At 37.7% G+C, this 14,033-nt stretch overlaps 1 protein-coding gene across 1 annotated transcript in view; it reads right to left on the bottom strand.

Moving 5' to 3' along the window:
• Nucleotides 1-226: 226 nt before the first annotated feature.
• The window catches only part of LOC132546062 (ADAMTS-like protein 2), a 108,142-nt gene continuing 94,335 nt past the window's right edge, over nt 227-14,033 (bottom strand). Inside the window, exons 8-19 of the mRNA XM_060209759.1 lie at nt 7,302-7,471; nt 6,960-7,168; nt 6,520-6,803; nt 6,116-6,205; nt 5,225-5,320; nt 4,828-4,954; nt 4,511-4,718; nt 3,936-4,091; nt 3,469-3,642; nt 1,584-1,763; nt 1,286-1,430; nt 227-975 (exon numbers count right to left, since the gene is read on the bottom strand). Of these exons, the coding sequence (XP_060065742.1) occupies nt 842-975; nt 1,286-1,430; nt 1,584-1,763; nt 3,469-3,642; nt 3,936-4,091; nt 4,511-4,718; nt 4,828-4,954; nt 5,225-5,320; nt 6,116-6,205; nt 6,520-6,803; nt 6,960-7,168; nt 7,302-7,471 (1,973 nt within the window). The 3' untranslated portion in view covers nt 227-841. The remainder of the gene's footprint in view (nt 976-1,285; nt 1,431-1,583; nt 1,764-3,468; nt 3,643-3,935; nt 4,092-4,510; nt 4,719-4,827; nt 4,955-5,224; nt 5,321-6,115; nt 6,206-6,519; nt 6,804-6,959; nt 7,169-7,301; nt 7,472-14,033) is intronic.

Genomic DNA, 14,033 nt, shown 5'->3' with positions numbered 1-14,033 from the left:
ATAGCAATACACCTAGCAAACAATCCTCTCCTACGAAAACATATCACCTACAACTACCCCATAGTACAGGTGTCGGCTAAAGGTTACCGATAAAGTCAACGTGCTTTTCCAAGACAGCAAAACAAAAACTAAAATTGAAAAAAGCAACATTGTTTGAATATTTATTGATTTAAGACATACACATACATAATACATGACAAAAGTCAATTCTATATTTCCCGTCCAAGGACAAATGGCGTAGTCGCGACTTCCTATTAACCAGGGAGTGACACCTCGTTGTCTCGTTCAGAGAAAAAATACCGTTAAAGAGTTCAATCGTCGCAAATAATTGCTTTCTGGAATGTACACAACACGGAAAAACATACAAAATACGGCCATCAAAATGTATAACCACGTGGAGAAGTTCTAATGCTAATGTATGTAAATTATTCTACAGTGCGCCATCTCATATGTGTTAAATAATAACTCTAGTATTTTGACCTGCATATTTATATCGTTTTTATTAAGACATATAGATTAAAATAGTCAGAAATTAAGACATTAGTGAGGCATTTGTTTAAGTCCAGAATTACATGTGTAGAAGGAAACTGCTGTATGTTGAAGAGTTGTGGTGTATCACAGAACAACACATTTCATTAACTACTACAGAGTAGAAGAAAGATGGCCTGCAGTTTGCTGTCTAGCTTTTGCAGGTCTTACCAAACTCATTCCACTAACTGTCTCTGTAGCGTGATAAAACGTATTTTTCTAAAGAGGTGCATAACATGTTCAATGAATTTCTCATTATCCCGCATACCACTTTCAGCTGTGTCCATTTCCCTAGATGTTTTGGAGACAAGAGTTATGGTTCTTTATCCCTGTGTATCGTTTTCCTTTGACAAGTGGCGCAACACTGTGATGAATAATATGTCTGTCGACACAAATCCGATACCAACAAATGACAATTTTCTATTCGGTCACCATGGCAGCTATCGTCTGTAAATATACACAAGCAAGTCAAATTGGATTACTTATAAATAGTTTATTTCACGGCGCTCAGTCCTAAACATAACAGCAGCTGGACCGGAAACCATGACGACAGAGCAGGATCGATTTCATCCGATAGAAACATAATAAGAATCTATTAAAACATTCTGTTACCTTTCATATCACGTGACTTTGACATTAATAGGCATTTCACCTTTGCCTTTTGCAAAATTTCATAATCACACTAAAACTAAGTGGACATGCATATGGGCCGTTATTATACATATGTATGGTCCTTTCCATTTTGACCTTCACCTACCTTCTTGTTCGGGACAAGGTCGCAGATTACACCTTTCAGTATTCTGTGGTTTTTCGTTATCATTACATCTGTCTGATGTCTGGTTGCCGTGGTAACACCGCACATCTCTAGTTTTCACAGCGTTATCGCCACAAGTTTCTGAACACTGTGTGGAGAAATCAGTCGAAATCATATGTGTTCTCGTTTGTTATATCCCTGATTTGAATTCAACAAATGGATTTACTTGCAACATTGCGAAATTTCGTTTATATTCTCCGTGAAATTACAAAAAGATGGTTTTAGATGACCTTGAACATACCTCTGACCAGCTGGTGGTGAACCACATGGCCCGGCATTCTTCAACGAGACAAGTCGTAGTCGATTTGGGTCGCGGGGAACGTTTACAATTGACGTCGGACTGGAGGCGAAATTTGCCTCCTACGACAGAACCACATGTGACTTCCCGAGATACCTGTCCCGTCCCACACTCAAGATCGCACTGTCAAAAAAACATAGTCGATTTTGAAAACTTGCATTTTGGTCTTTGTTGTTCTCGAAAACCGGAGCCTTGTTCTTGTTCTAACAATGAAACAGTAAATAATCAACAAATCATGCGTGCATGAATATTGCAAGAATTAGTTTTTATGATAACAACATCTTCCAATGCACAGAGTATATTTAATTCCTTTCTGTCGCATTTAGGAGGGAATACGGATACTTTGAGGATTGGCGAAGAGCCTTTGATGAGAACAAGTATGTAGATGTCATTCTCATGGATCTCCCTAAGATCCTGAACTGTATTTCTCATCGACAACTACTCGAGAAGCTGTCTGCTTATGGGCTAGACAAGGCCGCTGTTGACCTCATCAGCAGTTATCTCGAGGGCAGATTTCAGCGGATTAGGCTGGGGTCCATTGTCTCAACTCGGACCAGCCGGAAAGTGGGTACCCCAAGGATCTGTTTGAGGACCGTTTATCTTTAATATCTTCATAAAAGACATTGTATCCTGTTCTGTACTCTCTATAACTATACGGACGACACTACGTTCTCTCGTTTTGACTGAGACTATGTTAACTTAAAGAATACACTAGAACAGAAGAGTAATATTTGAATTCAGTGGTTTCAAGAAAATGAGATGAAGGCAAATCCTGATAAATTTTAGGCTTTGTCTATTGGGAAACAGACATGACAGAATGCCTGCTTTTAATAAACAAAAAATGTGGTAAAATGTGAAAATGTTGTTAAGACTTTTACGTGTAAATATTGATTTTAACTTAAAGTGTCTGACATTTATAAGAAAGCATCCAAATAGTTATGTTTGTTGAAAAAGAATTGTCTGCAATTTTAGCAAGCAGAGGATTTGAAGAATGTGGATAATTACTCCAGAGTTTGTCAGGCTGTTGCACACCTGGGACAGCCCAGTATGTTCATGCTGATCCTGTACCAGAAATTTAGTCTTTTATCACTAATCACCTGCTTGGTTTATATTACATTTCATAATTTATCAATTTAATTTGACTTGTTTATGTTAGCTTTTAATTTGCATAACGCCCCTTTATTGATAACTGGCCGCCTAGTTCCTGAAAATTATTATAGCATAATATCTTATTACTTATTCAACCTTGTCTTTTAATTCATACCATATTGGAGTATACCATGACAATATACGTATATTACACCTGTAGTGCTTTAATCCTCCGTATAACAACACTTGTGCGATATGCAGATGGTCACTATTACATCACAATCTTTTTAGTGTTTTGAGTTTTGTTGTCCGTGATATATTTGATTATATGTTGCCATGTTATTGTATGTGTTACTCTCTCTTCTTGTGTATCCTACTATGTGTTAGCTGTCTGTGATCGTTTGTATGTGAAAGGCACATATTTTCTTTTGCCTTTTGTGTTTTATTGGTTTTAAGGTAGTTCATCCTTTCAGATTTAATGGGATATAACTCATTTGAATTACTTCCATTTTAATGGTAGATATACCTACACCACAATAAACACATAAATTACATATGTCGCAAGCTTACTTTTACTACCTGGGTCACATATAGGTACATACTTATGAACTGCTATGCCCCCAATCCTGTAACCTCGATTCTGTCCTTACTGTGTCCCACTTCTGCGCGACCCAAGCGAGGCCGAATTTACCGTGCCCCAACCGAGCAACACAATTCAATGCATGTGACGCAAGCTTACCGTGCCCCACGGTTGGGCCACCCACGTAGGTGGACAATAGAGAGATTCACCACAGGCAATAGTGGACAAAGGCTTAGTGTTGGGATCGCAGTAGGTCTCTGCAAGGAGGCGCCCCTGTGAATCTCTACATCCCACGTGTCGCTGACGTGTCCCCCTGCCACACTGGCCCGAACACTGATGAAACGAAAATGAGGATTTTATTATATACATGCTTCCAATAAGATGCATATAAAATCTTGTGGTCTAATTTCACATCATTCTTCTTGTACAACTAACGACAATAGCGGCTATTTGAGCGCATTGACCGCTTGCTACACTGCTATGATGCCTAACACAAAACAAACTATTGCTCCATTTAAGAAATCTCGCATGGAATTGAAAAGAATGTAAGATTCTGTTTATCACATAAGTAAGATCATGGTACATTCATATACGGAAGGGTGTGAAAGATGGTATTGATGACTTACTGGAGACCAACTGACCGTGTACCACTGGTTTGTACACGGTACCAAATTACACGAGCGCTTCATCGATGGCCTTGACCGAGTTGAGCAGTAAGCATCACTTCCGCTACTGCATTTGACGTGTCGCGTCTGGAAGCCATTTCCACACTTTGCACTACACTAAAATCAATGAAATAATTTTGTAATCCAATCAGATTCACGACAACAATTGTAGCTCACCGAAATAAGACTCTACGAAATCATATACTTTTATTCACCGAGACGAAGAAGTAAATTATCTTGAAACAGTATTACATGACACTATGTATTTTATTACTCATCCAATGTAGAGCTCCGAAACAACTTTACCACCTAGGCACCAACGAGGCAAATTGCTACAATTAAGACAGATTTTCGCTGGTTTTGACAAAGCTAGTCAGTGACGGTTTCGTGTCGGAGGTTTACAATAGTTACAACACATACGGTAAAGGTATATTACTGCGACAATACACAGTGACAGAATTTGCCGGAGTCAACACGCTGTCTAGTTCATTACAGCAAAAAACACATATTCACTATGTCTCGACTATTTCACTGACCTCTTGCCATTGCGAAACTTCCCACTGGGGACCACAAGGGATTTCGCCACATCTACGTGATGACACTGGTTCCGCCCTCAAGTCACACAAATAAGCATGTACAGTGCTGTCAAACCCGGGGGCCAACATTTGCCAGCACCGCACGGATCTAACCGATTCTCCGCCACCACATGTCCTGGAACAGGGTGCCCACGGTCCGGTTACCCACCTACAGAGAAACATCAGTCTATGAAGGCAGTATTGGCTAGTATATACAATTGTTTTAGTGAGAAAAGATAAAATTAGAAACTTATTTACATGTTTACCACGTCACTTACCTTGGTTGGCAGCGTTTTTTACCGCATTTATGATAAGTTGGACTTGGACGCAAGCTGGCGTCGCAAAAACTTTCATTGACATGGATACCGTCTTCCCTCTCACATCTAAATAAATTGATCTGTGTTCCTGAAACAAATCAACTGTCCATCAATGTAAGACTGTGTTCCTTTTAATTATTACTTATCAAATATTATACTTTCATTCCAACGATAAGATACGCAAAATATTTCCTGAAGGTCGTGTTGAGTTTTAGGTGAAGGTTTTGCATTACATCGTTCTGATAACCAACCGTCATAATAACAATGTATTTTTATATGACAGAACTTTAATCTGTTGTAGTAAAAATTGTAAGGTGCTGTTACTATTGGCGTATTATAGAAGATCATGACGTCATACCAAATGCGCACGTAGAACTACATGGTGTGATGATATTCGTCCGCCATCTGTAACCGGTTCTGTCTGTTGTTGGAAGGAATTCATCATTATCCACCTCTGAAATAAAACAGAAATAGAAAAATTATACAAAATTATGACGTGTGATATATACACATCAAAATTTATATACATATTAGAGGGGGCAGGGGAGAAGAAGAAATGACTCGTATTTTTGCAAAGTCACCGAAAATCATGAAAAATAAGATGGCCTTTTAAACATGATTTGTACTCTAAAGATTTCAAAGAAAAATACCCGCACAAAAAAATAGACAAAAAATAAATAAATAAATAAATAGATAAATAAATAGAGGTTATAACATGAAATACCGCTCGTACACAACGAAACATTATACATAAACAACAAAGGAAACAACAACATGTCAACAGGATCTTAATTCTAATTCACATTCGCCAGCAAACTTTGAATAAAAGAAGGTTTAACATGTAGACTCCTGAAAAAGTATAAGTCTAGCTCCTTATGTAACAGGCAGTTTAATGATTACAGCCAGGGAAGAAATTGTCTGATACCATATCTGTAAGCCCAAAATTATATATCTATGGCTATTCTCGGTCTTTAAAGACTACTTGTGTGAAAGGAGTACTTTAGTCGTAAAAACTGAACTAGAGACAGCTACAGAGAGATCGCTTGAAGAGATGATACCGTGAATCGATTTTAACTCACAATACCCAGGAAAGATACGGTTAGTCATTGGTTTAGATGGGACCATCATAATTGCACCCGCCTTATTGCAACAAAGTAAAGTTGATCTCTATAGGGTTTTGTATACTTAAACAGGTTCCAGGGTTAGTGGTAAACTCGTGGACAGAAAAAGAAATAAAGGATATACTGACCTGTGTTGTCCACCTGTCTCACGCCACTTCGTACATTTATACCAATTCCGAGGTTCCGAGCCGCAAGGTGGTCCGACGTGCGTCCTCCATCTTGAAAAATAAAAAAATAGCGTCTCAAACAAAGGAGGTCAACGATGACGTAATCAGTTATATGTTCATACTTTGCGGCCAAATAGGCAGGTACATCTCAATTGTTACTTATCTCAAATTTGTAAACTGCCATTAAATGTAAATTGTGTAAGACAATATCTGTCATTGTCCGTACAACGGAGACACTACCTACAGGTTTTATCTATGGAACTTTCAGAGGTGAGCTCTCCTACAGACAAAATGTTATATATCGTTACGAAAATTGACAAGAGTACATGATTTAACCATGAATTGGTGAAAATAGAACAAGTCACCTATCCTGTATCTTTGGTTTTCGGCGATGTCGTCGGTACTTAGCCTCTTGGAAACGTCCTCACTTCCGGTACTTTCAGGGATGTACTTCGGAACATCCATCTTTTTAAGTTTAAGTTTTCGTTGACGTGAATGGCGGGTTTTGATTTTGATACGTGGAGAGTGTTTGTCAAGAGCATCTAGCGTTGTAACAATTGGTGTAGTGGTCTGTTTTGAAACAGGAAGTTGATTTTTATCAGCTGAGTTTTCTGATTCTTCTTTGACTTCCAGCCTCGTTTCTGTTTCACTGCAAAAACATATCCATGAAACAGACTCGATAGAAAAGATGATGAGGTGTTTCCTTTTCAATTGTTTCAAAAATATCGCCAAGAATGCCATTTCTATTCATTGTTTTAGTGCTTCGCTAGTCAATCATATTGCACTTAAATCAAACGAAAGTTACCTCAAGCTCCAGCTCGTGACATGATCATGTACTGAACGACTCGGAGCAGACAATCCGTTGATTGAAGTCACGCTCTGATGTAGAAGTTTTCGCCAGTCGTAACTTTCTTCTTGTGGCGTAGAGTCGATGACGTCACGATCAACAGTTACAGTGGCACGGTTGAATTCATATTCCATATTGATGTCACTGTACTGGTTTAATGTAAACCCCTAAGGGCGGAAAAATAAACATTTGGCACGTGCATATTTATGAAAAATATGCATGTAAATCATTCAGGTAAGAAAACAAAAATAGAAATAAAAGGACCAAAGGACACTGGCTATTTTATGGAGCGATACTTACGAGGATGTCCAGTTGTTCGGTGATGGGTCCCTCGCCTCGGACCGATGAAGGGCCGCCATTTTGACTTTGTTGGTAATACATCAGAGTGCCAGCAATGACCTTTGTCCCGACTAGCCGCTCGCGTCTGTTGACGTCATTTAGAAAGAAGATTCCGTCGGAGGATTTCAAAGCTGTAAAACATGAGTACACACCAACAGCTTATAAATATCTATTGTCATTCCATCTTACTTCAAAATATGTAAATTTGCTAGTGACATATCTACTTGTGACGTAACATTCTAAACGTAAATATTTATTTGAGCGATCGATAATTCTTACTTTGTTTCCGTTTTTGTTGACCACTGTTGCACGACTGCCCATCTAACTAAATTATATTTACACGCGTTTGGTTAGTTCAAGCTTAAATAATGTGACATTGTGGCCATGTCATACTGAAGTTTACAAAGGGATTCAGTACTTCAAAAAGTAGGCCTCAGGCAAGGGGGATACCAAATTAGTGGACATGTTAATTTGATTCAACAGCAAATGGTTACGAGTGAGTGTAAGATATTTATCACATAACTCATATGTGTAAGATAACAAGACGAGAGACTACCATTCATACAGACAATTTCTGACGTCACACTATCATTATTGCAGTTCTGAAATTGAAAACATAGGCGTATCACATGTTAGTTTATAAATTGGTGTCACAACTTGTGATAATTTGTGCGATATTCAATTTGTTACATTGAACATGGCGTCAACCATTGTTTTTTAAAGTTAGATAATTTCCCTTCTCTTCTATTCTTTCTGTTATTGCTCTTTCTTATATGACTTCTTTAAATAGAAAATACTGTACTGACCATGTCCCTCGTCTATACCTACCAGCATTAGAAACCAAGAACAGAGATTCATCTAAATCAGCCGCTTATCTCGAACTTTCCTTACAAAGAAACCAGCAATGACACTTTTCCATAAAGCTATATGATAAGCGTGATGATTGTAATTTCCCTATTGTTAATTTTCCATTTACTGTCATTTTTTCTTAACATTTACAATGTGTTATATAGGGTACCAAAATGCACTCTGGCACTGGGATTCTGCGTATCGTCATCGTATCACACACTGGACTTGGATTTCACGCGTTTTAAAATGCCTCCGCGAAATATAGTCCTTTTGTCGATTTTGTGAAAGTTTTCTTTGATGGAACTTTGAATTGAGTAACCGTATGAAATATGAATGTATAATTTTTTTTTAAATCGCGTTAGTTCTGTTAGTTAGTATCAGAGAGATTAAAATATTGGGCTGTTCTATGATGACAGTTTTTAGGCCGGCAAACTGAATGTTTTCGTTATTTTTGTGTTTGTAAATTGTGGAGAATGGGTAAAATTGAAACTATTTTAATGAACAATGACTCTATATGAAGGATCAACGTTCTATAATGAAAATGAGATTTAACTATAATGTTAATTTTTCATTTTTAATATACATTTTTTTCTCTCCATGAAATCTATATAACGATAACCTATATGAAATAGGTGTTTTTGATTACTGAAATATAATTTCCCACGTTAAAAAATTAATGTCGTTATGACAACAGTGACGTGGAAACACGTCTTTTTTACTTACTGTCATTAATTAATAGTCGATATTTAAGACAATCATGCCACTCTATAAATCAAATATAAAAAAAAGTTACGGACCATCGTGTGTCTAGTATGACATCATTTGTAATTCAACACGCACACACACACACACACACACACACACACACAAATATACACACATATATATATACAATCCATCAATTAGAAATCAGTAACTTATATGAAAATTACTCAAGATTTCACATCCTCTCGTTTCATACTTCTTACTTCACCTCGTGCTCGTGCATAAACATGCTCATAATGTAAACATTCGGAGACAAGCACTGCCAGAGAATTACTCTTTAAAAATGTTTTACGGGGCCCCTAGCACTTGTACTCAGCACTATTCGCCTGACACCAGTCGATCTTTGTCAACAGTATACTTGATCCATGAACCGTGATATTGACAAACTGGTATTTACGTCCAGAGTTTTAGAGTGTTTAGGCTTAAAGGTGTACTTGTATTAGGTGTATGTGTTATGTGTAAAGGTATATACAACGATTACACATGATGTAGACCACATCTTCCTTGTATATATTAAAAACGTAAATTACATACGCGAGACGTTCGCTCAGGTAAAAACATACATGGACTATTTGTGTTTCCTATATACAGAAATATTGCTGTGACCTCCATCCGCGTTGTTTCTGTGACATAGGTAACAACAAACCAGTCACAGCCTAATGGAGACCCCAAATCGGTAAAACGATTTTGAAAGCCATCAACTGCAGAGACAAGTGATGTACCAACATACTAAGTAAATAGGTATGAATGTTGATGTGGAGTCATTGAGCTAATGTTGTAATCATACCATCACATCTGTCGGACTCTAGGTAAGTGAAAACACGATATATGCACTGGTTTTACAATTGGGATTATTAGTCAGCCGCTTGTCTAAATACGCTGGTAGTGCTGTGTAACTACTTGTATTATGCATCTTAATGGATTCATAAGTGGTTTACTGACGTAATACAATGTAATATTAAAATATATTAGATCCTAGTTGTGTGGGTTGTGGTGGTGGTGTTGATAACTGGGATGGTTTCTGGAGAGGTGGGGGGGGGGGGGGGGGGGGGGGGGGGGTGGGGTGGTATTTACATGTACAAGTATCAACACAATACCATTTAAACTATTTTAAAACTATCTTTATGTTAAACCATTCAGTCGCCAGACAAGTTTGTAAATTCGACACGTTCAGTTAGTTATTTACGTAAGTAAAGCGAAAATCGTGCATCTTTTGATAGGAATGTCACATTTCTAAAATGAACCCGGCAACCGGATCCCAATCCTCTCACGTGCCAAGTGGTGACATCAGAACATTTTGTCGAATCGTAGGTAGGGCGAACAGAACTAGAAATGTTCATGTAACTGGATATTGAAGGACAACTTTAAAGAAAAATGGACAATCAAATGTTTCTATGTTGGTACATTGTATCTGCGTATCTGTGGGCACACTATCTTTAATTTGATATTACATCCTACCAGTGATATAAACAGAATTTCCACATGTCGGTGTCAGATGTGTAGAATTTGATAGTACCGGTCACCTTACCAGCCTAGACAAGTGGGACTTTGCCTTGTTGGTGGCAGAAGCTCAGCCTACTATGTAACTCAACAATGAGCAAATGGTCATCACTTCAATTGTATACGCAGGAATTATATATTTTTTCTAACCATCATGATTTTTTAAGGGATCGTTATATATTGTATATCTAGGTCTGTTTCTCTTGAATTGTTAAAAATAATTTGTCCATTAATTCAATCTCCACGCATTTGAGTATGTGACTGCCGTCCTTCAAACCTCTAACATCACCTGATTGTTGGGTATATGTTTTACAGGTGGACGAATGTTGTTATTCTACCATGGAAGACGAAACACACGCTTTGTTGGGGTCTCGCATTCCCATTTCCATTGTTGCCATCCTGACCAACGTCACAGCTCTCATCGTTACCTTCACATCGACAAGGTTACACGGCAATGGTTTCATCCGGAACATTCTTAGTGTGTGTGTCTCGGATCTCATTACAGCCGTCTTCGTTGTTCCTGTAAGTCTCATCTACCATGGAAACATCAGCCACGGAAACGAGGTTTGCAACGCATGGTCGAGATTAGCTTACTGTAATAGAGCGCTGTCATGTTTCATCCTCGTTACCATGTGTATCTTCTGTCTCGTCAGTAAACTTCACAACGATGGGCGGATAACATCACGTGCTTACAAAATCACCGAGATGGTGTTGGTAATAGGTCCATGGCTGTTTGTTTTGATGGCATACGTACCCCTATTTCTTATCGAGAACAACAATACAAAGTCAGGAAATGGTTTTGCAGATCAGTTATGTTTTTTCACCAACACAAACTACCATTTCCCATTAATTATAATATTTTTGGTTTTGCCGCCATGTTTACTCGTACTCACAATCGCTATTATGCATGTCATGTACAAAGTTATGCAGCGCAGAAGAGAACATCCACAGGATCCTGATTCTGAAACAGAAATAGATGGACGTCTGCGCATGTTCACGATTGGTACGTGGCTTGTTAGTTTGATGACAGTTTGTTGTTGGATTCCATTCATAATTGTAATGATTCTTCTACTGTTTTGTGATTCCTCGTCTGTTTCCCAGTGCTACCCTTCGTTACACGCTGTTGACACTACTTACACAATATCACTCATCCCGTCCACACTGACGCCATTGTGTTGGCTGTTTATCAAAGAATTCCGTGTCAAGTTGTCGTCAATTTTGTCCTGTATAACACAACCTTGTACTTGTGGACAGTCGATTGATTGTGTTAGATGTACTTGTCAGAAATCAACCAATGACGATGACATCAACGCTTTGACTATGTATTGATAATATTGACGCAAATAAAATCTTGGACGGTATAGTAACGACAAGAATAGTGCACGGTATTGTGAAAGAAACTGTATGTATCGTGCACGGCATTGTGAAAGAAACTGTATGTATCGTGCACGGTATTGTATTAGTAACGACAAGTATCGTGCACGGTATTGTGATAGTAACGACAAGTATCATGCACGGTATTGTGATAGTAACGATGAAAGCACGAAAGAAACACCGTGGTATTACCAGATAACATAAATATATTGTTTCAGTTGTTACTTTTAATTCTCATACAATCATGAAGAGAAGACATATGTATTTCTTATTTGATTTGCAGCAATATTAAAATTATTCAGATGTTGAAATTGTGTCGCTTAATTCTTACATAAAACACAAATCAAATCAACTTTAAGCACTTTTATTAAGGTTTTAGGTAATTAAACAATAAATAAATAAATAAACAAATAAATAAATAGATAAATATACACACGATTAACAATAAATACGTGACACATTTTCGTCTTATTTCCACACAATACCTGGCTAGCCTTATACATAGTTTGCTCAACAATCAATACAATCACACCAATTGTTACAAAAGCGCACAAAAAAGTTTTGAGATATGTACATCTTTCTAGGATATTAAACATTATGATTTTACAATCGTAATGATGATTTCATTTAGAAAGTTTCTGGTTCTCTGAATCTGGATAAGTTTTCTGGTCGTTAGTTTGCCTGTTGGTTTCATTGTTGTACACCTTGGTTCTCATTTAAGAACCTGACATTACTTATTCTGACCAAGATTGATATGGTTGGTGTCGTCGACCAAGCAGAAGACGCTTTGCCTATCGGAACACATAAGTTTACTCTCTTTATACTTTTCCAGGAATCTCCGTGTAAATCTTTCTTTGTTCATATGTTGCCATAGTTTCATAGTATATATGAAGATGCTGTTCATATGTCGATTATACAGCTATGGAACCATACGAGTACAGGCTATTTCAAGTTTTACATCATTCCGGGAAAAGTGTATACCATGACCGGTAGCGCAAAGGCCAATGTGTCACATTTAAGAGTGGTATTTTGGAAAACAACATTAAGTTTCTTTTTGTATGCAAGAAGTGGAATCAACAGTACAGAGATTTTAAAGATCTCCAAGGAGCTGTTGACCAACTTTCAACAATCTTCTTCCAAAAAAAATTTCTTCTATAGAAAATTTGATTTTACCTCTCTGTACACCATCATACCCCGATCGAAACTGGCACAACCTTAGTTCTTTTATTATGAGAGCTGTCTTTTCCGAGAAAGGTGAAGAGCGGTACAAACATATCGTTGTGAATTAAATTAAAGCACATTTCGTGAAAAATACGTCAAAATCAAAGAAGAAATATAAGGAGGACGAAATCATAAAAATGATCGAGTTTCTGGTTGACAACATCTTCGTCGAGTTTGGTGGTAGTAACTGTTGTCATACCTAAGGGAACTAACTCTGCCCCTTTTTTGGAGTACTTGTTTTTGTTTCCATGCAAGGCTGAATTTATTGGCGACCTCACAAAGGTCATAAAGACTTTGTTAAGTCGTTTATTTTCACTTTAAGATGATGATGTCTTGTCTTTAGATAACACGATATTTATTGATCACGTCCATCGCATCTACCCTCCAGAATTGAAAATCAAGGACACTACAGACTCTTCTATATCGGATGCTTATCTCGAACTTTGCCTTCATTGACAACAACAAGAAGTCGTCAACTGACGGACAAACTTGAAACACAGGTTGATGAAAATTATAGGGAAAGTTTACCGTCGCTCTGGAGATCTCATTGAGAAATATGCTATGCAGGTGGACATGTTAGACGCTCATTTGTTTGCTTGTTGGTTCTGTTGTTGTATACCTTATTCTCACTTGAGAATTGACCAGAATTTACGAGGGATGCTTGATGAGTTGTGAGCCTCAGACTTAAGGCTTTGACTATTGAAGGACATACTGCATTACTTTTCAACATAATCCCCTTAGTATCTTATAACATTCTGCCAGCGATGTTTAAGAGCTTCAATTCCACTTTTAAAGAAATTCTCTTCTTAACCGCACCGAAAGTCCTCCACTGCATGTATGACGTCACAAGAGATCCCAGAGGAATCTTGGTGTCCATCATTGTTTGACCTTTATTTGCTCTTTGAAAGTTGGATCTTTGCTCTTCTTTTCTCTTCTTTGTTTTTGCTCTTAATGATAAGACACTTGAACATTCCTTTGCGAAAA

The sequence above is a fragment of the Ylistrum balloti genome, unplaced genomic scaffold (assembly GCF_031769215.1).
Source record: "Ylistrum balloti isolate Yb309-2 unplaced genomic scaffold, AGI_CSIRO_Ybal_v1 Utg369874, whole genome shotgun sequence".
In the NCBI taxonomy this organism is placed as follows: domain Eukaryota; kingdom Metazoa; phylum Mollusca; class Bivalvia; order Pectinida; family Pectinidae; genus Ylistrum; species Ylistrum balloti.
The sequence above is the reverse complement of the archived record's forward strand: the minus strand, read 5'-3'. Positions and strand labels throughout refer to the sequence as shown.